Genomic DNA, 19,853 nt, shown 5'->3' with positions numbered 1-19,853 from the left:
AAAAAAAAAAAAAAAAAAAAAAAGAAAGAGAAAAGAGAGGGGAAAAAAAGGAGGTTGGGGTAGGAGGCTGAAGAATCGTGAATTAGAGGTCAGACCAAGTTATATAGCAAGACCCTGTCCTAGCTGGGCATGATGCAGAAGCAAGGTTACTGCAACTGTAGATTGCTGGTCTACACAAGGCCCTGTCTTCAAGCAAACACTGCAAGACTAAGAACTAGAAGGCTCTATGTGAAACAGTCCAATCTATCCCCTGGCCCAGCTTTGGGGCAGCTGCTGCCTCTACCTTACAGTTAAGGAATGAATGATCCCCCAGGGAAAGAGATATTTAGTGCTGACAATGAGACTAATTAATGGGAAGCCAATTAGTACCTGGAACTCCTGTGTGTAGGAGGGGCTATTAGTGTTTTGTCGTGTGTGGTATATGCATGTGCATATGCATCTGTTCAGAGGTACACGTGTGTGTGTGTGTGTGTGTGTGTGCACACGCGTACTCATATGCACACACATGTGTGTACACATGTACAAGCAAAGGCTGTTGAACAAGGGAGAAGAATCCCTGTCCTCCTCCTGGGTTGCCTTGCCCAGCCTAATATGAGGGGAGGGGCCCACTCTTATTGCAACTCCATATGCCATGTTTGGTGGATATTCCCAGAAGGCCTGCCCTTTCCTGAAGAGAAGCAGAGGAGTGGATGGGGAGGGGAGAGGTGAAAAGGGGGGTTGCAGTTGGGATGTAATATATAAGAGAATAAATTAATAGAAAAAGAAAAGTTAAGGATCTTTCAGCATTTTTTTTTTCTTTTTTTAGATAGGTATGTAGCTCTGGCTGTCCTGGAACTCACTCTGAAGATCAGGTTGACCTCGATCTCAGAGATCAGCTTACGTCTGCCACCTGAGTGCTGGAATTAACGGTGTGCACCACCACTGCCCAGCATGGAACTCTCTTCTTTAAAAACAAACAAACAAACAGTTTTAGTTGATTTTTAATTTTAATCTATTTAATGTGAACACCCACGGGGATGCCATGGCCTGTGTGTGGTGTCACAGGACTTTCAGGAGACTGCTTTCTCCTTCTAGCCTGTGGATCCTGGGATCAAACTCAAGTCATCAGGCCCAGCAGGAAGCATCTTCCTCTGGCGAACCATCTCGCTGGCCCCAGAAGCCACTTCTCAAGAGAACTAGAGGGATGGGAGAGCAACCTAATGCCCTCTGGTCACATTATCACCCACCCCCACTCCCTTCCATGAAGCCTTCCTAATTCTCCACGCCCTCTATTTTCTTCCTGCTTCTGTGGCTGTCTGTGTCAACATTTTTCTAATTGCAAAATACTTCAGACTTACGAAAAGTTATGAACATATATATCGCGCACACACACACACACACATTCGTCTACACATTTGAAGGAAGGAAGGAAGGAAGGTAAGTAGGGCAAGCAGCACAGAGATGCAAGCAGAGGAAAGCAGTTAGAAGTGAGGCAGAGGTAAGGATGGGTGTACAGGCAGGGGTGCCTAAGACAACACTCATCTCCAAGAAGAGGCATGGGCCGTTTCTACACTTTTATTTATGAAATGCTTGATGAACCAGTACAAAGTTAGTGTCTGTCAGCAGGCTGGTGGAGGCAGTTCTGGTGTCTTCCCCACCACCATTGGTGGAGACAGCAGTCAAAGTGGCTCCATACTCCCTCCATGTTTGCAGCAGTGGGCTGGTAGAGGCCCTGGGGCATGTAGGGGTTTCAAGGGCAGGAGGAAGAGTGAGATGAAGAAGACCCAAGACAGGAGTCCCTTTTCCTGGAATAAAAAGGCTTGTCCTCAGGCGGCCTCATAGGGCTAGGGTTCTATGGCGTAGTGGTTTGAACATAGTGGCAGGAAGGCAAACCTCTCTACAACTCTCTCCTGCCTCCCCAGGCCAGGCTTGGGAGTGCTCCCTTTGGCTACTTCATAAGTACAAGTCCTCTGTGGTTCTCTAGGAGTCCTCAGAGATGTCGTCCCGAAGGATCGAAGGGCACTGCCCTCAGAACTCAGGGTTTGGGGCAAGGATCCAGGCACGATGGGGCCCAACGGCTCGCGGCTGCCGCTGAGCGGAAGCCTCAACTATGTCCACACTTCTAAAGGTATCATCCCTTCTTTACTCCCCAGTGGGGGCAACAAGGACTCGTCCTCCAGAAACTTGAGGGGGAAGTGAACTAGGTGGCCCTGGATGTGGGCAAGCTCAGACTGAGCCAAAGAAGGGCTGACTGTAGCCAAGGACTCTACAGCCACGTACTCCCGGAGAGCCCGCAGGGAACGGGTAGCGTTGGACGGCAGGCAGCGGAAGATCTGGAGTGGGAGGGAGGACATGAGGGAAGAAAGTTAGGATCATTATGTTCCCCTGGACTCTGAGCTGCCTGGGCTGGACTCCTCATTTCCTATACCACCTCTCAGTAGCCCTGGGCTACCGAATCCTATTAAAAAAATGCTCCCGGTCCCTCCTCTCCCTTCCTCGAAGGCTAACCCATCAATTCCTCAGGCTAACCATCCCCACAGCTTCCACCTGCTCATAGATGGTGGCATTGTTCTCCGCTGTTTCTTGCCACAGCTGGAAGAAGTCATCACAGACAGGGTCTCGGAGATCCAGGTCTGGCCGGGTATTTGCCCCAAGAATCACACTGTGGAAGAATGGTCCCAGTGGGCCAAATTTAGATCCTTAAAGAACCTGAAGAGTTGGTACTTCAAAACAGATGTGATAAACAGGAACAGGAAGTGTCATCAAACCTGCTGGAGCTTTGATTATCTTTACTTTGATTTGTTTGTTTGTCTGTTTGTTTTTGAGACAGGATTTTTCTGTGTAAGCCCAGGTTGTCCTAGAGTAGCCTGGCTTTGAGCCAGAGATCTGCTTGCTTCTGGCTCCCAAGTACTGGGATTTCGTGCTTGCACCGCCACTGCCACCACCCAGCCCTGACTTTGATGTTTTAAAAAGCAATTACTTGGAGGCAGAGGTAGGTGGATTTCTGAGTTCGAGGTCAGCCTGGTCTACAAAGTGAGTTCCAGGACAGCCAGGGCTATACAGAGAAATCCTGTCTCGAAAAACAAAACAAAAAAAACCAAGTACTTTAGCTGGGCATGAGAATTTGTGCCTATAATCTGAGCACTTGTAAGCCAGAGGCAGGAGGATCAGAGTTCAAGGTCCGCCTGTGCTGCATAGCAACTTCTTGGTTCAAAAAAATAAAACCATGAAACATTTTTTTTTTCTTGGTGCTGGAGAGATGCCTCAACGGTTAAGAGCACTGACTGCTCTTCCAGAGGTCCTGAGTTCAATTCCTAGCAACCACATGGTGGCTCACAACCATCTGTAATGGGATCTGACGCCCTCTTCTGGTGTGTTTGAAGACAGCTACAGTGTACTTATGTATAATAATAAATAAATCTTTAAATATATATATATATGTATATATATATATATATATATGTACATTAAAGTTTTTTTTCTTTTTGTGTGTGTTCTTAGTTGGCTGATACCTTAACTGAATTAGTCTAGGAAATCCTCACATATAACCCAAAAGGCAGCCCTTCCCAATGCCCCCACATCCACCTATACTCCCCGCCTCCTACCTGAAACAGTGCTTCCGCAAACTCAAGGCAAATCTGCCTGCCTGGTACTCCACCCCATCCATGAGGGATGGTTCCATTTCTGTGTCCTTGATCAGGATGGCTAGCTCACTGTCACGCTTCCCCAGTAAGCTCCTGTCATTGATGTTCGCAGAACCTGGGTTCAAGGGCACATTGTCTGCTTGGGCCGAGGAGGGCCTTCCCAAGCCCTCATCACCTTTACCAGAGCACTAGCCCTGAAGCACCTACTGTGAGCTCCAACTATAACTCTGTATCGCCCACCCTCTGACCCTCCCTGCCCGTCGTGTGACAGAAGACCAGGAGCAGCACTGACCGATGATGACTGTTCTGTCGTCCGCAATGAGCATCTTGCTGTGGATATAGATGAGCTCAGAGATTGGGTGCCCACCCAGCTCTCCATGTGTGCGAAGCCCACAGATGGACATGTAATCTCGCCACGCTGTCCCCACTGTACCCAAGAGAGATGGGGGAGGGGTAGTGAAGGGAGAGGTGTCTCCGGTGAGCAGATGGGGCTCCATCCCACCTCTCACTCTGGCAGTGAAAAGCCACCTGTAGTCTGAATAGCATGCAAGGATGACAGTTTCCTTCCCCAGCTCCCAGAACTCCAGCGACCCAAGCTGCCTCCCTGCTAGGGGTCCAGGGCTCGAGCCCCCAGCACTCACTGGCTGCTTTGAGACGATGTAAGATTGAATATTCCCCACGACACAGGGTCCTGAGAGAGAAGAAAGGGTGAAGGAGGCAGAGGCTGGGGGAGGAAGAAGGGAAGAGCTGGGAGAGGCACACCTAAAGTTCCTGTAGGGAGGGATCAGGACAAGGTGGCAAGGGTGCTGGTGTGATGGGGCCAGGAAGGGTGAATCTGGCTGGCAGGGAGTGGGTCACCTGTAGGTGAAGTGCAGAATAGCCTGGATGGAGTTACCACCCCCTGTGGAGATGTCCCCCTCAAAGCCAGGGAGCAAAGGCAGAAGCAAGTAGACTCGAAAACACTGCCCCTGTCTGGGAGAAAAATAGAGGTGAGATGGTCCCCCCCAGACAAGCTCCACCCCTCCATCTGGGCTTAACCAATGCCTCACCCCTACCCCCCTCCACCTTCCTTACTCATGAGCCTTCAGGATTCTGTCCACAATCTCATCGCCCACCTTGTTCAGAACTGTTCGCCCATCTGAGCAGCTAATGAAGAACTGATTCTGGGGAAGGGATCAAAGAGAGACATCAGCATCCTGGCTCTGACCTATAGCTTCAGTCTGAGACCCTGCATTTGCTTTATATCCGGCCAGGCCAGCCCTCAAAGACTGATCCTACTGCCAGTCCCAGTCCCTCGCCTGTGACCTCCTTCCCATCCCTCCACCGTTGCCTCAGTCAGACCTCAATGTAGAGAAAGTGCTGGCTCTCTCGGATGGTATGTAGGTAGGCATTGAGGATGGAGTTCTCCAATGTCCCTGCTGACCATCGATCCACAGACCTCAAGACCTATGGGATGGTGAGTATGATGTAGTGTTTCAGTCCTGGAGAGGTGGAATGGGCGGGGGGGGGTGCAGGGGGAGTGGTAGGTACTCTCAGGGAAGAGCAGGGAGAAGATGGGCTAATGGGAGGGAGGGAGGAAGGGGCTGGCTGATCAGGACTGTTACCTGCACAGTGGCACACTGCCCGCCTGGGATTATGAAGGGGAGATGGTTTGCAGTGCTGGTGGACTTGGGCAGCAGGTAGGGGTACAAAGGTGTCTTATACCTGGCCTTGGTGGTCTGCCGAGTGGAATAGCAGAGTCAGTAAAAGGTGGTAAGCTGAACCTGGCTCCTCCCTCCCTCCCCTCCCTCCCTCCAGGCCCTTCGGAAGGAGTCAGCACCTTGGTGAAATTCCAGCGCTGGATGAAGTGCCGGGCAAGGTCCCTGGCAGCTACTCCGTGTACAACCACTCCAACATCCCTCCATGGCATCCTGGGTGTGGTTTCCCTGTCGATGAAATCTGGAGTCCCAGGAAGGTCAAGGGAGACATTAGGGCTGGTGTTTTGAGGATGCTTGTTGCTAGCCTAGTTTCACGTAAACTTGACTCAAGCTAGAGTCATCAGAGAGGAAGGAACCTCAATTGAGAAGATTGGGCAAGCCTGACAGGCATTTATAGTTAGTGATTGATGTGGGAGGGCCCAGTGCATTGTGGGTGGTCCCCCTGGGCCGGTAGTCCCGGGTTCTGTAAGAAAGCAGACTGAGCGATCCGTGTGGAATGAGCCAGTAAGCAGCATCCCTGCATGACCTCTGCATCAGCTCCTGCTTCCAGGTTCCTGCCCTGCTTGAGCTCCAGTCCTGACTTCCTTTAGTGATGAACAGTGATATGGAAGCATAAGCCACATAAACCCTTTCCTCCCCAATTTGCTTTTGGTCATGGTGTCTCATCACAGCAATAGTAACACTAACTAACACAAGGAGGAAAAGGAAGAAGATGCAGAGGAGGAGCCTTCCAGAGGGAAGGCAGCACTGTTCCTGGCCCATTTCATCCTATCCTCTGTCCCAGTTGCCAGCTCCTGGAGCCTTTGGGGGAAGGGAGCCTCACCTTCAAAAGGCCGGTCCAGCTGTACCCAGTCCTTGGTGATGAGGTTGCTGTAGTCCTTTCCCAGCCAGAAGAATTGGTTATGCGAGAGGTCTGGAGTGGCTGCAGGGTCTGAACCTAGTGTGGGAGTCTGTATGAAGAGCACACCACAGCCAGGCAAGGTGAGGTCATGGGACCAGGCCAAAGAGAAGACATGTGCACTGCACCAGAGAGTCTGATTCCTCAGCCTCCCTCTTCAACTGCAGTTAGAGTCAGTAAAAATGAAGGAAGAGAGGGAGCTGTAGTTTCTTTTTCTTTCTTCCTTCCTTCCTTTCTTTCTTTCTTTCTTTCTTTCTTTCTTTCTTTTGTTTTTGTTTTGTTTTTGAGATAGGATCCCATGGTATAGCCCAGGCTGGCCATAAACTTGAAATCCTTCCTGCCTGAGCTTCCTTAGTGCTGGAATTACAGATGTGGACCACCACAGTAGCTTGGAGCCTCTGAAAGGCTGGGTTGGCAGTTCTAGGAAAGGTGTAAATTTGGAGTACCTGGGTTTGTGGGGAGCAGAGGACAGCCCTGGGGCAATTACCTGTAAATGTACAGGTTCAGAGGGGTCCCCCAGGTCAGTCAGTCGGTATTGCACGTCATCCCAGCGGCCGAAGGCCAGGTCCAGCCCGCCCAAGAACGCCACCACTTGGTCTACCACCAGGAGCTTCTCATGATGGGCCCACAGTGTCACAAGGTCTGGGTGTCGCATCACCTAGAGTAGGGTGAAGGAGCACATGGGGGAGGGTTTAAGTGAGAGGACGGAGGAGGGTAGGATGAGACTTTTCAGGAGAGGAAGGGTTAAAGAGGACAGGAAGTGACTGTGCTGTAGAAGGAACTCAGGCCTGAACGTCACCTTTATGTTGGGGTGCAGCAGCATCAGTGTCCTCTTGCTGTAGCCACTGTTGATGCCCAAGGCCAGCTCCACTTCCTTAAACAGCAGGATGGAAACTCGGACACCTTCTTCCTGGTAGTGAGGGGGGAAATCAATTCCTAGTGGCTCTCCCTGAGTGGCCCTTATCCAACTCCCACGCTTAGGATTCCTGGATGTCCCTCCACCCTACCCGGGTGCTTTCCTACGTGCATCCAGAATGACGCTTACAGCAAACATGAGCTCGCCCACTCAACTCCCCACCTCCCTTTCATAATCCCGCCAGCCGGCTCCCCAACCATTTGCTCATCATCTTAACTACTGTCTATCATTCTTCCCTGTCACCTCCACCTTCCCGACTCACAGCTTTCCAGCCATCTCCCTGTTCACTGTTTTTCCCCCTTTGTAACACAGTGTTTAGTCCACAGTGGTATAATACTCAGTAGTAGCCAAAGGTAGTCTTCATTCATATCCTAATCTTCCTGTTTCTATCTCCCAAGTGCTGGGATAACCGGTGGGAGCCACCACACCCATTTTCTTTCTTATCGTCTATTCATTCACCCTCCAACATCCTTGGATCCTTCCTCTTGTCAATATTCAAAAATGCCAAGTGTGCGGGGCACACACTAATAATCTCAGCATCCAGGAGGCAGAGTCGGGTGGATCTCCATGGGTTCGAGGCTAACCTGATCTACATATTGAGGCTATTTAGTGAGACCTTGTCTTAAAACCAAAATGCTCATGAATGCTCGCTGCATGACAGGTGCTGTGCTGTTGTACTGGAATGTGTGGTGTTGCTTAGCAAAGACAAACACTACACTCCCAGACAGTACAAAAAGGGGAAGGGTCTGAGGAGTGGGCGCCTAGTCTATACTAGTACCCTAAAGAGGGAACCAGGAGGTGATATTTGATAGACACTGAGCCAGAAGGGGTACGTTTCCCAGTCTTGAAGCCTCAGATTCCCAATCTTCTCCTTGGAAGATTCAAGTCGCAGTCCTTCTAATAACGTCCCCCCACATGCACGCACACACACACACACACACACACACACACACACACCCCTCTCCAGAGCCAACCACTCCTCACCGCCTTCCTCTTGAGCATAATGTCCAGTCTCCAGTCGTCGGAATGGGCTGGACGCTTTAGGTAAATTTCAGGACTCAACCTAGAAGCCAGGGCAATGGGTAAGGAGCAAGCTATGCTGAAGACAAACAGCCCCTCCTCCCTTTCCCCCCCCCCTGTGCTGTGCTGCTGCCCACTTCCCTTCTTGGGTGGACCTGACCTCACTCACCACCAGTCTGTGATGAAAATCTCCTCTTGAGCTCGCAGGATGGCATCTGCCACAGCAGCAAAGTAACCTGCCCCATTCACAAACCTGGGGGGAGTCCAAGCCAAGGAGGTCAGGGGAGTCAGAAGCCAGAAAGTTCTGGAGAGTGAAGACCGGAGGACAGCCATGGGTCAGAGATGACAGCAGGGTCAAAGGTCGGGAATGATCAGAGAGGTTAGATTGTTCAAATACATCAGGTGGGATTATTCGGTATGGTGGTATGGTGTGCCAGTGGGAGCAGAATAAACATGACAAGACACACAATACATTAAAGAAACTGACCAATGATTGGGAGGACTAATACACCATATATATAAGAGCTCCAAAAAACAGGAAGGAAAAGCAAACACAAAGAAAAAGTGCAGAAGCCAGCTGAAAATGAGCAGCCTGAGAATTGACAGCTCATAGCAGATATTAAGATGGGCAGTCACAGGGTAAGAAGTTAACTTCTCTCATTAACAAGAAATTAGGGCAAGGTGTGGTACATAGGCCTGTAATCCCAGGCTGGGACCAGAGGATTACTAAAGTTTGAAACAAGCTTGGGCTACATAGTAAGACTATCTAAAAAGTAGCAAAAAAGGCTGGGCATAGTAGCACATACCTTTAATTCCAGCATTTGGAAGGCAGAGGCAGGGTGGATCTGTGTGAGTTTAAGGCCTGCCAGGTCTATACAGTGATTTCTAGGCTGGCCAGGAATACAGAGTGAGACCTTGTCTCTCAAAAATAAAAAATAGCCAGGCAGTGGTGACACATACCTCTAATCCCAGCACTTGGGAGGCAGAAACAGGCAGATTTCTGAGTTTGAGGCCAGTCTGGTCTACAGAGTGAGTTCCAGGACAGCCAGGGCTACATAGAAAACCCTGTCTCAAAAAAAACAAAAATAAATAAATAAATGCCAACGACCCATAATGAGATCTGATGCCCTCTTTTGGTGTGAAGACTCTTCTACAGTGTACTTATTTATAATAATAAATAAATCTTTGGAAAAAAAATTAAAAAAAGAAGAGGGGGTGAAGGATATATATATATATGCATATGTATATTTACACACATATATATGTAATATATAGTGTACATATATATTCACATACAAAATATATAATACCAAGAAATTAAAATTAAATAAGTTTTTTGTTACAATACCAAGAAATTAAAATTAAATAAGTTTTTTGTTCCTTTGGCTTTTTGGTATGTTTCAGACAAAGTGTCTCTGTGTAGTCCTGCTGTCCTGGCTGCCATGGAACAGACTATGTAGACCAGGCTAGCCTCCAATTTACAGAACTCAGATTGCCTCTGCCTTCCAAGTGCATGTGCAACCATGCCTGGCTTAAAATTAAACAACTTTCTGGGTAGTGGTGGCTCAGGCCTTTAATCCCAGCACTCAGGAGGCAGAAGCAGGTGGATCTCTGTAAATTTGAGGCCACCAGTTTGGTCTACAGAGCTAGTTCCAGGACAGCCAAGGCTACACAAAGAAACACTGTCTCACAAAACAAAACAACAAGAAATTAAGTAACTTTTAAAAAGGTGTCAGTGTGGTCTGCCAGGCTTGGTGTCTTGTATCCATCATCTCACCACTCCCCAGGTGAAAGCAGGAAGATTGCTGTGAAGTTGAGGCTAGCCTGGACTACATAATGAGACATTGTCTCAGCCAAACAACCACCCGAGAAACTAGGAAGGAAAAGAATCTGATAACACAGTGTCAGCTCACGAGGAAGTGGGCATTCTCCCAGATCACAGGAACCGGCTAGTGACTTTTTTCCTGGTATTTTGAGACAGGGGCTCACTGAACAGTCCAGGCTGACCTTGGAGTTTTGACCTTTGGTCTCTGAGTGCTGGGATTACAGGCTTGAAGCCATCATGCCCAGTTGATTATACTGACTTCTTTAGAAGATAAGTTGACAGTACTATCAGAATGTTAAAAAGTACATACTGTTTTTGGTTCCTTTTCTGAACTGCTAGGGATCAAACTCAGGACGGTGGATGTGCTAGGCAAGTGCCCTGCTGCAGAGTCATATCCCGCCCCACACAAACCTCCTTTGTTTTTCAATGCTTACTCTTTAATACCATTAAATACATATAGTGATTTTTTTTTACATTATCTCATTATGCAGTTTGCTAATCTGAAACCCTCTATGTACACCAGGATGGACTCGAACTTACAAAGATACACCTGTCTCTGCCTCCCAGGTACTGGAATTAAAGGTGTAGGACATCACACCTGACCTGTATTTTAAAAATATTTTTCTTTTTCTTTTTCTTTTTCTTTTCTTTCTTTTCTTTTCTTTTCTTTTCTTTTCTTTCCTTCCTTCCTTTCTTTTTTTTCTTTTGGATTTTCGAGACAGGGTTTCTCTGTATAGCCCTGGCTGTCCTGGAACTCACTTTGTAGACCAGGCTGGCCTCGAACTCAGAAATCCNCCTGCCTCTGCCTCCCAAGTGCTGGGATTAAAGGCATGTGCCACCATCGCCCGGCTAAAAACATTTTTCATTACACTGATTTATTTTTAGAGGGAGGTAAGAGTTTCACAACACATCTGTAGAGGCCAGGGACAATTTCAGGGACGTCAGTAGTCTTAGACTGTGTGGGTCCCAGGGATCAAACTCAGATTGTCAAGCTTGGCAAAGCTTCTTTACCTGCTGAGCCATTTCACCAGCCAGTAATTGCATTTCTAGGAATACATATTCTAAATACTTAGGCAAATATTATGTTTATGGGGTACATTATCTTTAAAACAGGCGAAACACACCCCCACCCCTATCCACCACCACCACCACCACCCCCAGCAGCACACATATACAGCTGAGGACTGCTCGGTCTGGCCTCAATGAGAGAAGACCTAACCCTCTAGAGACTAGAGGCTTCAGGGAATGGGAAGGTCTAGTTTAGTGATGTTGGGAGGATGTGGGCATCCTCTTGGCGATGGGGGAAGGGGAGGGGGGATGGGAAGCAGTCGGAAGGCGGACTGTGAGGGTGATGGCAACTGGACTGTGAAAAAAAATTAAAGGATAATAAAAATAAAATAAAAACAAGGTTAAAAAGAAGAGTTGACAATTGCACTTATGTTAAAATGAAAAGTAACACGTGCACATACGTATAAAATGATGAGAGAGGACACAGACTGTTGCCAAGGTTACCTCTGCAAAGAGAAAGGCAACTGGTTGGAGAGGGCTACACAAGAATAGCACGAAGTAAAGAGTGGTAATTTCAATTGTTTGGAATGTCTGGTTGTTTTTATTTTAAGACAGAGTCTTGCCCTGGCTGGCCTAGTACTCTGTATAGTCCAAGCTGTCCTCAGACTTGTACCAGTCCTCCTGTCTGTCTCTCTAGTACTGGGTCACAGTGTCCACCATCACACTTAGCTTGCATCTGTTTTATTAACGTGTTACTGCCTTTTGCCTGGAGTACTGGGGATCAAAGCAGGGTCTCCCCGGTGATAAGCAAATTCCCTACCACTGAGCTCCACCCGCTCATTTGACTTCCCAGTCGTGGAGGGGGATAAAGAGCAGTCCTGGCTCCCACTGCTAGTATGCAAATCCCAGTTCCACTATTCAGGGCTGTAGGACCCTGGGTAGGCCTCCCAGCATTGCCTTGCCTCCTGCTGGATAACAACCTAACAACTGTACTCACCTAGCAGAGTTCAGAGTATCCAATATGTGAAACACATTCATTCTAGGCACAGAGTAAGCTCTTTATAAATAGTGGCTATTATTAATGTATTAAAAATAAATAAATCAGGGCTGGAGAGATGGCTCAGCAGTTATGAGCACTGGTTGCTCTTCCAGAGGTCCTGAGTTCAATTCCCAGCAACTACATGGTGGCTCACAACCATCTATAATGGGATTCAATGCCCTCTTTTTTCTGATTCCCTCCTCTGTCATGAAGACATACATGCAAATAGAGTACTCGTGTGCATAAAATAAATAAATCTTGAGTAAACTGCAGCCATGTGTGGCAGCATGCACTTGTGATCTCAGTTCTCAGGAGGCTGAAGCAGGATTTGCAAGTTCCAGGCCATTTGGGATCACACAGTCAGACCTGGTCTTAAATAAATAGGCTAGGTCTAGTGGTGCATACCTAAAATCCCCACTCTCGAGGCAGAAGCAGGAGGATCACCGCCAGTTCAAGCCCAGCCTGTTCTACACTTTGACTTCCAGTCCTGCTGGGGCTACATCCCAGTGAGACCCCGCCTATGGCACACACATAAAGAAACAAACAGTGGGATTTGGAGGCATATGCCTGTACTCAAAGCACTGGGGAGGTGGAGAGAGCAGGGTCAGAAGGTCAAGGTCATCACTGACTACACAGTAATCCTGGACCGCATGAGACCCTGTCTCAGAAAACCATGAACGAATGATTAGATAATAAATAGGCGGGCCTCCTGGTACAGGTATCACTTCTGTTACAAAAGGAATTAAGGCAAGAAGAAGCAAATGTCTGAGGCCTGCCTTAACTCCATGAAACACTATCTTTAAAAGAAACAAAGTTTAATAAAAGCCAGGAGGATTGGAGAGATGACTCGGTCAGTAAAACGCTTCCTTCATACGTCCAAGAACCTGAATTCAAGTCCCTAGTACCCACATAAAAAGCCAGTGTGGCCAGGCACATATCCTTAATGCTACCACTCTGGAGGCAGAAGCAGGAGGATCTCCGTGAGTCAGGCCAGCTGGTCTACAGTGAATTCCAAGCTAGCCAGGGCTACAAAGACAGTCTTGAAAAACAAACAAACAAATAAACAAACAAAACAAGGCCAGCGTACGTTTATTATCCCAGCACTGAGGAGGAAGACACAGTCAGATCCCTGGAGCTTGCTTGTCAGCCACTACAGTTAAATTAGTAAGTTCTAGGTTCAGCGAGACCCTAGCTCCAAAACATGAGGTGAACTCGAACCAGAGAGGTATCTCAGGAGGTAAGAGTACTTACTGTTCGCTTCCCAGCACCCACCCCACATGGCAGCTCACAACCATCTTTAACTCTAGTTCCAAGGGATCTGACAGCTCGCTTTCTGGCACCATTGGACACCAAGCACATCCATGGCGTGCATACAGGCATACAGATAAAACTTTCATACACATAAAAAATTAAAAATAAATCAATAGATAAATAAGGAAAAACTATGGTGAAGAGTAACTAAGGAGAGTCTCGGTTGTCCTCTGGCTTTCTCATGCACACATAAACATGTGCACACACACACATGTGCACACACACACATGTGCACACACACATGTGCACACATACCCATAAGCACACACACACATACACCATACACACCATACACACACACACAAATAAAACAATAAAAGAAAAAGGCAGGGCTGGAGAGATGGCTCAGCGGTTAAGAGCACTGACTGCTCTTCTGAAAGTCCTGAGTTCAAGTCCCAGCAATCACATGGTGGTTCACAACCATCTGTAATGGGATCCGACATACTTACATAATAAATAAATAAATAAATCTTAAAAAAAAAAAAAAGGCCATGGGTTCTGGGCCCAGTGGCTTAAAGTGTTTGTTGTACAAACAAGATGATCTGAGTTCAGATCCTCAGCACCGAAATAAAAAAGCCCAGCAGAGCAGCGCAGTCTATAAATCCAGTGTCGTGGTAGTGGGTCAAGATGGAAGATCCTAGAGGCTCGCCACCTAGCCAGCCCAGCCAAGTTGGTAAGCATCAGGGTCAATGAGAGACACTCTCAAAAATTAAAATGGAGGTGCTGGAGAGATGGCATAGTGGTCAAGAGCACTTGTTCTTGCAGAAGACCCAAGTTCGATTCCCAACACCCATATGGTTGCTCACAGACATCTGTAACTCTAGTTCCAGGGGATCCAATGCCTTTTCTCTGGCCTCCAGGGTACTGCATGCATGTGGTTCAGAACTATACACACATACAAAATACCCACATACCATATTGAAAGAAAGAAAGAAAGAAAGAAAGAAAGAAAGAAAGAAAGAAAGAAAGAAAGAAAGAGAAAGAAAGAGAGAGAACGTCAATCTCTGGTACATGTGCATGAGCGTACAGTCTGTCTGTCTGTCTGTCTCTCTCACACACACACATACACACACACACACACACACACACACACACATAACACACACACAGAGCTTTAGGTAGAATGCTAGCACATGAAGCACCCTAGTTTTAACCCCCAATACTGCAATAAAAAACCATAACACTATCTCTCATAGAAAATTTCCACTCAGGGGCTGGTGAGATGGCTCAGTGGGTAAGAGCACCCGACTGCTCTTCCAAAGGTCCAGAGTTCAAATCCCAGCAACCACATGGTGGCTCACAACCATCCGTAACGAGATCTGACTCCTTCTTCTGGAGTGTCTGAAGATAGCTACAGTGTACTTACATATAATACATAAATCTTAAAAAAAAAAAAAAAGAAAACAAGAAAATTTCCACTCAGGCCCACTTTTGCCTCTGAAAAGGTTCAACCTCCCAGATTAGCACGCTGGACTCAGCAAGACACGCCCCTCCTCTGACTGCTCCTTCCCACTCCAACAGCAACCAGTCCTCTTCTTCACCAGCACCGCAGGCTTCTGTGTCCTCCGCCTGGACCACTCTTCTCCATTTTCGTTATCTTTCTAAAGGAACCTCAGGGCTTCGCCTTCTGGAAGTCTGTCCTGACATGCTCCCTGGGATAGGTGGCCCTTCTGTGCACCCCTCCCTATAGCCACCACCAGGGTGTCGAGTTCACACTGTTCTATAATTAGATCACCTCCCTCTCTAAACCAGAGAAGCCTGTGTCTTAATGTCCTACCGGACGGAGCACATAGCAGGTGCTTAAGATTCAAATGCATGTTAAATATTTAAATGATAGGCCAAATCAAAAAGACTCGGGGATCCCCTCAACAGAGGCTCCCTGTGGGTGAAATGTTCATAAGACTCAAGAATGTAAGAGAACACAGAAGATGACCAAGTTAGGAGGTCCTGAAAAGCAGACAAATCAGAGTGGTTAGCGAGGTTATGGGGTCAGGGAGATGAGAGATAAAGAAGTAGGGTCATGAGGTCTGAGGAGATAAACGGGAGGATGAGGAACTCAGAGAATAGCCAAGGAGGCAAGAAAGCCACATAGAAGTTCAGAAGGGACAGCAAGGTCTCACCACCGGGTCAGGGTGCCGGGCCGGGGTGGGGCATAGCTATCATGCTGATGCAGCTGTAGAAAATCTCTGCCCGGACCCTGTGCCAGCTCCGTGATCTCCTGGCCCCACCACCGTGCCTGCCGGTAGCTGCTGCATTTGAGAATCAGGGACCTGGACAGAAATAAAAGGTTGTACCACTAATCCCTGTCCTTCATGCCTACACTCTTGCCTAGAGACCTCCCCTTTTGGCTGCTACCTTTGCTTACTTCCTCCATTAACTTCTAAGCTAGAATCCATGGCCATAGTGAATGTATCTGCTTTATTCCGAGTTGCACTCCCAGTGACCAATACTGTATTAGGAACTCATTATTGTTGAACGAACAAATAGAGTTTCATTCCCTTCCCTTCTCTCTCTCCCTCCCTTCCTCCTTCCATCTCCCCAATCCCACCTTCGACAGAGTTTCTCTGTGTACAGCCCTGGCTGTCCTGGAACTCACTCTATAGACAAGGCTGGCCTTGAACTCACAGTAATCTGCCTGCCTCTGCCTCCTGAGCGCTGGGATTAAAGACGTACACCACTACCATCGGGCCTCTTCATTTTAAGAGAGTTTCACTATAGAGTTTTCAAGCTCTACAAAGCCATTTCTCCCAGCCCACCTCCCGAAGGGCTGGGATTACAGGTATGCAGGGCCCTGTTCTGCTTCTTTCCTCTCCTTTAAGTTTTAGTGTGTGTGTGTGTGTGTGTGTGTGTGTGTGTGCATGTGCACGTGCCCAGGTGTAAGTAAAGATGTCCACAGAGGGCATCAGCCTCTCTGGAGCTGGAGTTACAGGTGGGGATAAGCCACTCCATGTGTGTGCAGGGAGAGGAACTCAGTCAGGGCTTCTGCAAGAGCGCTACTCATTCTTTTCTTTCCAGCATCCGCCCCTTTTTTTCTAAACTGGAAGACTATCCTGTCCTCATTTATTCCAAGCGCCTGTGCTATAAGCTTTTACTCTAGGAGTATCCTAAATATGTGAGTAGATTAATTCCCTTACTCAAAGCTCTGGCCGGGCCAGGGCACAGAGGATTGAAGAGCCTCCCTCTTCCCCCATGGTCTCTCCTGCTCAGCAACCCTCAGGGCCACAGGCTACTCTCATAGCGAGGGAAGCCTCACCTGTGGGAGGTATCGATCCTCACCCCATACCGCGTCTCTGTGCTCCTTTTTCCGACCTGGACCTCAAAGCCAGGGTCAAAAAGCTGAACAAATGAGATGGCACCGGTCTCCGGGCGCATGTAGAGCAGGAAGGAGTCCTTCACCACCAGCCACCTGGAGCGGAAGGCCGTGTGGTATCATCCAGGTCCTCCAGGTCTCCCTCTTCCTGCCCACTGATGCCTTAGCTCCAGCCCTTGCTCACCTCTTGGACCACCGATAACAAACTTGGTCTCGGCCACAGAAGGTGAAGCCGGGAACTCGATGCCCGCCTGAGCGCTTCCGGATCACCCCTTCCCTACAGGGACAAGCAGGATAGTTGGGGACCCTGGGCACACTGTACCGCGTTTTATTTTCAAGCAGGAAGATGGAGACTTATGCCTGCTGAAGGCTGGGTGAGGAGTTCCCATACTCACAGTCCTTTGGAGCCAAGGTCTGGGATAAAGGAAAGTTGACTGACTTCCAGAAATTCTGTCTGCAGAGGAAGAAATAAGTTTAGGGGGAGACTTGGCTTTCAGCCTCCCCTGCCCTACTAACTCTGCCCCTTTGTCCCCTGGGGATCTGATGATCCTCATCTACTTCAAAAAACACAAGCATCCTAGCGTATGTTGGCACACACTTAATCCCAGCAGTTGGGAGCAGAGACAGGTTTATCTCTGTCAGTTCAAGGCTAGCCTGGTCTACACAGGAAGTTTAAGGCTAGCCCAGGTTTTACAGTAAGACCCTGTTTTGTTTTGTTGTTAAGAATACAAACAGGTGGGCTGGAGAGATGGCTCAGCAGTTAAGAGCACTGACTGCTCTTCCGAAGATCCCGAGTTCAAATCCCAGCAACCACATGGTGGCTCACAACCATCCCTAATGAGAACTGAAGCCCTCTTCTGAAGTGTCTGAAGACAGCTACAGTATACTTACAATAATAAATAAATCTTAAAAAAAAAAAAGAATAAAAACAGGAGGGAGAGAGAAGGACCTTACCATGGCGTGGTAATTGCGATAGAAAGACATGGTCAGGAGGCGGTTGAGGTAATTTTCCAGGTATTTCTGAAGGGAGATGGAAAAGAAACAGATGTAGCCAGAACCTTTTGCATACTGCACACCTTGCTACAGGACCTGCTGCATACCTGTTTGCTGGCTGTGTGTCTGGCAGAGCCCTCAGAACCTCCTCGGGGTAGGGAGGGTATATCCTCGTTGGCTTCCTCTCGGGCTGGAGAATGGGTCACAGCAAAGCTACAGAGATGAGAGAAGGCTCAGGAAGGAGCAGGAGACAGGGCCTTGGAGGAAGAAAGGCTAGCAGAAGAAAGAAAGGGTCTCTATCCTGGGAATGGAGACAACCGGGAGGAGGGGGTTGCTAAGGACAATTCCGGGCATCCAGCCTGGCTAAAATATTGGCACAGTACTATGGAGGAGATCCAAGCAGGGAAAGTTTCCTGGGAACCAGGGACAAGGGAGGGGGCACAGCACAGAGCTGGGGAAGGAAAAGGCCCAGGGGATAAGAGTCAGGCGGACAGGAGTGAGGCTGCCATGGGATGAGAAATATCTTTCTGCCTTTCACTGGAAGCAATCGAGTTCTACTCACCGAGCCAGAGGGAGCAGACTCATCAAGACTTTGTGTCTCTGGAGGTCCCGATGCAGCTCCTGAAAGTGTCGGAACTTCTTCTTGGTTGTCCAGGTAAAGTCACCATGCGTCAAGCGAACAGAATATAGAGTACAGGTTCCCACCTGGGGGTATGAAAATCTGAAGTATGTCTTCTGGCCCAACCAAGGCCTCCACTTGGGCCAGGACTCCCTCTCTTGCCTTCCCTGGTATCAGCTGGTGACTGACCTTGGATCCGCTGGTGTATCTTTCCGTGCCCACCACCTGGGCTATAACAGGGACCCCAGGGGCAAACACCAAGGGGTGTGCTTTCAGAGGCTGAAGGTCATAGATGGCCAGATAGGGATGCATTCGATCAGCTGGGAGGGAAAAACAAAAACAAAAACAAAACAACCCAAGGGTGTAAGGATCTCAGGAGGCCTCAGATCCCTATCCCCCCTCTCTGGGAGCCATCTCCCTCTATACCTGGATCCTCTCCTTCCCTCAGAGTGTCAACCTCATCTGGCTCCATGTGCAACTGGCTGGAGTTCAGATAGTCCCCATAGGGAAAGAGGTTCTGGGTTACAGTCATCCTAGGAATATGAGGAAGCCTCAGGAAGGGACTCGCCCTACAGAAACACCCCTTCCCCATCCAACGCCCCCGGACGGTCCTCTCCCGTCTTACTCAGTGACTCTCAACGTCTAGGGTTGTAGACCGACGCCCCTCTAACACCCACCCCCTGCAACCTCCATTCCTTCCCCCAGCCTTCAACCAGAGCCTCTCTGCCCCGCCTCTCATTCCAAATCCAGGGTCCGGAAAAGCACCTAGCTAAGGTGGGATGGCCTCGAACTGGGGCGAGGTTAAGTCCAAGGGAGGAGCCCTGGTGACAGCGGGGCTCGAAGTCAGGCCAGACTGGCTGGAAGCAAGGGTCCGGGCGGGAATGAGGAAGTTGCGTGCTCCCCGCCCAGGAGAGAGATCCCGAAATCTGGACGAGCGGCTGAGTCAGAAGGCCGGAGCAGCTCTAGCCCGACAGCGTCCCCGCCCGGTTCCCGGGGCTCCGGACCTCAGCCGCGCCACGTCCCGGGCCCCCGCACCCTGGATGCGGACCCCGGCGCCCGCGCGGGTTCGCAAGCAGGCAGAGCTCAGCCAGGAGCCTACACCCCAGAGGGCCGGGGCGGGGCCGGGGTTCAGAGCCTGCCCTCGGGGGCGGGAAGGCCCCCCAGGGCTCACCTCCTCCTCCTCGCGTCGACTGGGTCACGCCCCCGCCGTCCTCTGCCCGCCCTGCGTTAGAGACGCCCGGGCCCGGGCCGCCCACTCCCGGGGCCGCCCACTCCCCAGGGCTGTCTTCTTCCTCCAGCTGCCCTCGGGGCACCTGCTGGCTATGTCCAGCACCCCCCAGTGTGCGATCCACGTAGCGCACATTCCTCTACTGCGCGCGCGCGGCCATTGGGTAGTCTGGTCCCCAGCACTGCCTGGAATCCGGGCAGAACGGGCCTGGGTTGCGAGGACCTGCTGATGTCCCCGGGACGTGGCGCGACTGAGGTCCGGAGCCCCGGGAACCGGTACAGATAGCCTTTGTTGATGGAAGGTAATAAGAGCATAAAAAGCCGAGTGACTGCCAAGTTCGTTGCTGTATGAGAAATCGCATTCTTC

At 49.3% G+C, this 19,853-nt stretch overlaps 1 protein-coding gene across 2 annotated transcripts; it reads right to left on the bottom strand.

The window, feature by feature from the left end:
* Positions 1–1,540: 1,540 nt before the first annotated feature.
* On the bottom strand, positions 1,541–19,366 carry Pld2 (phospholipase D2). 2 transcript variants are annotated; one of them, XM_021176430.2, is made up of 25 exons: positions 19,025–19,366; positions 18,686–18,792; positions 18,449–18,579; positions 18,203–18,345; positions 17,748–17,853; positions 17,602–17,667; positions 17,043–17,101; positions 16,832–16,924; positions 16,591–16,743; positions 15,458–15,607; positions 8,324–8,407; positions 8,119–8,197; positions 7,018–7,128; positions 6,706–6,876; positions 6,144–6,270; positions 5,443–5,561; positions 5,228–5,341; positions 4,965–5,069; positions 4,698–4,786; positions 4,482–4,595; positions 4,265–4,314; positions 3,916–4,050; positions 3,585–3,738; positions 2,527–2,641; positions 1,541–2,312 (listed from the first exon to the last, which is right to left on the bottom strand). In XM_021176430.2, exons 2-25 carry the CDS (start codon positions 18,789–18,791, stop codon positions 2,088–2,090), a joined length of 2,799 nt encoding a protein of 932 aa, XP_021032089.1. In that variant the 5' UTR covers position 18,792; positions 19,025–19,366; the 3' UTR covers positions 1,541–2,087. The 2 variants fall into 2 exon arrangements, with proteins under 2 accessions (XP_021032089.1, XP_029339991.1); XM_029484131.1 differs by lacking the exon at positions 18,686–18,792.
* Between the last annotated feature and the right edge of the window lie 487 nt (positions 19,367–19,853).

Source organism: Mus caroli, chromosome 11 (assembly GCF_900094665.2).
Source record: "Mus caroli chromosome 11, CAROLI_EIJ_v1.1, whole genome shotgun sequence".
NCBI lineage: Eukaryota > Metazoa > Chordata > Mammalia > Rodentia > Muridae > Mus > Mus caroli.
The sequence above is the reverse complement of the archived record's forward strand: the minus strand, read 5'-3'. Positions and strand labels throughout refer to the sequence as shown.

Coding starts and splice junctions, on each gene's coding strand:
- Pld2 (XM_021176430.2), bottom strand. CDS start 18,791: ATGACTGTAACCCAGAACCTCTTTCCCTATGGGGACTATCTGAACTCC. Junction 17,102..17,601: donor ATCGCAATTACCACGCCATG/GTAAGGTCCTTC, acceptor CTTCCTCTGCAG/ACAGAATTTCTGGAAGTCAG. Junction 7,129..8,118: donor TTATGCTCAAGAGGAAGGCG/GTGAGGAGTGGT, acceptor CCTCACTACCAG/GAAGAAGGTGTCCGAGTTTC.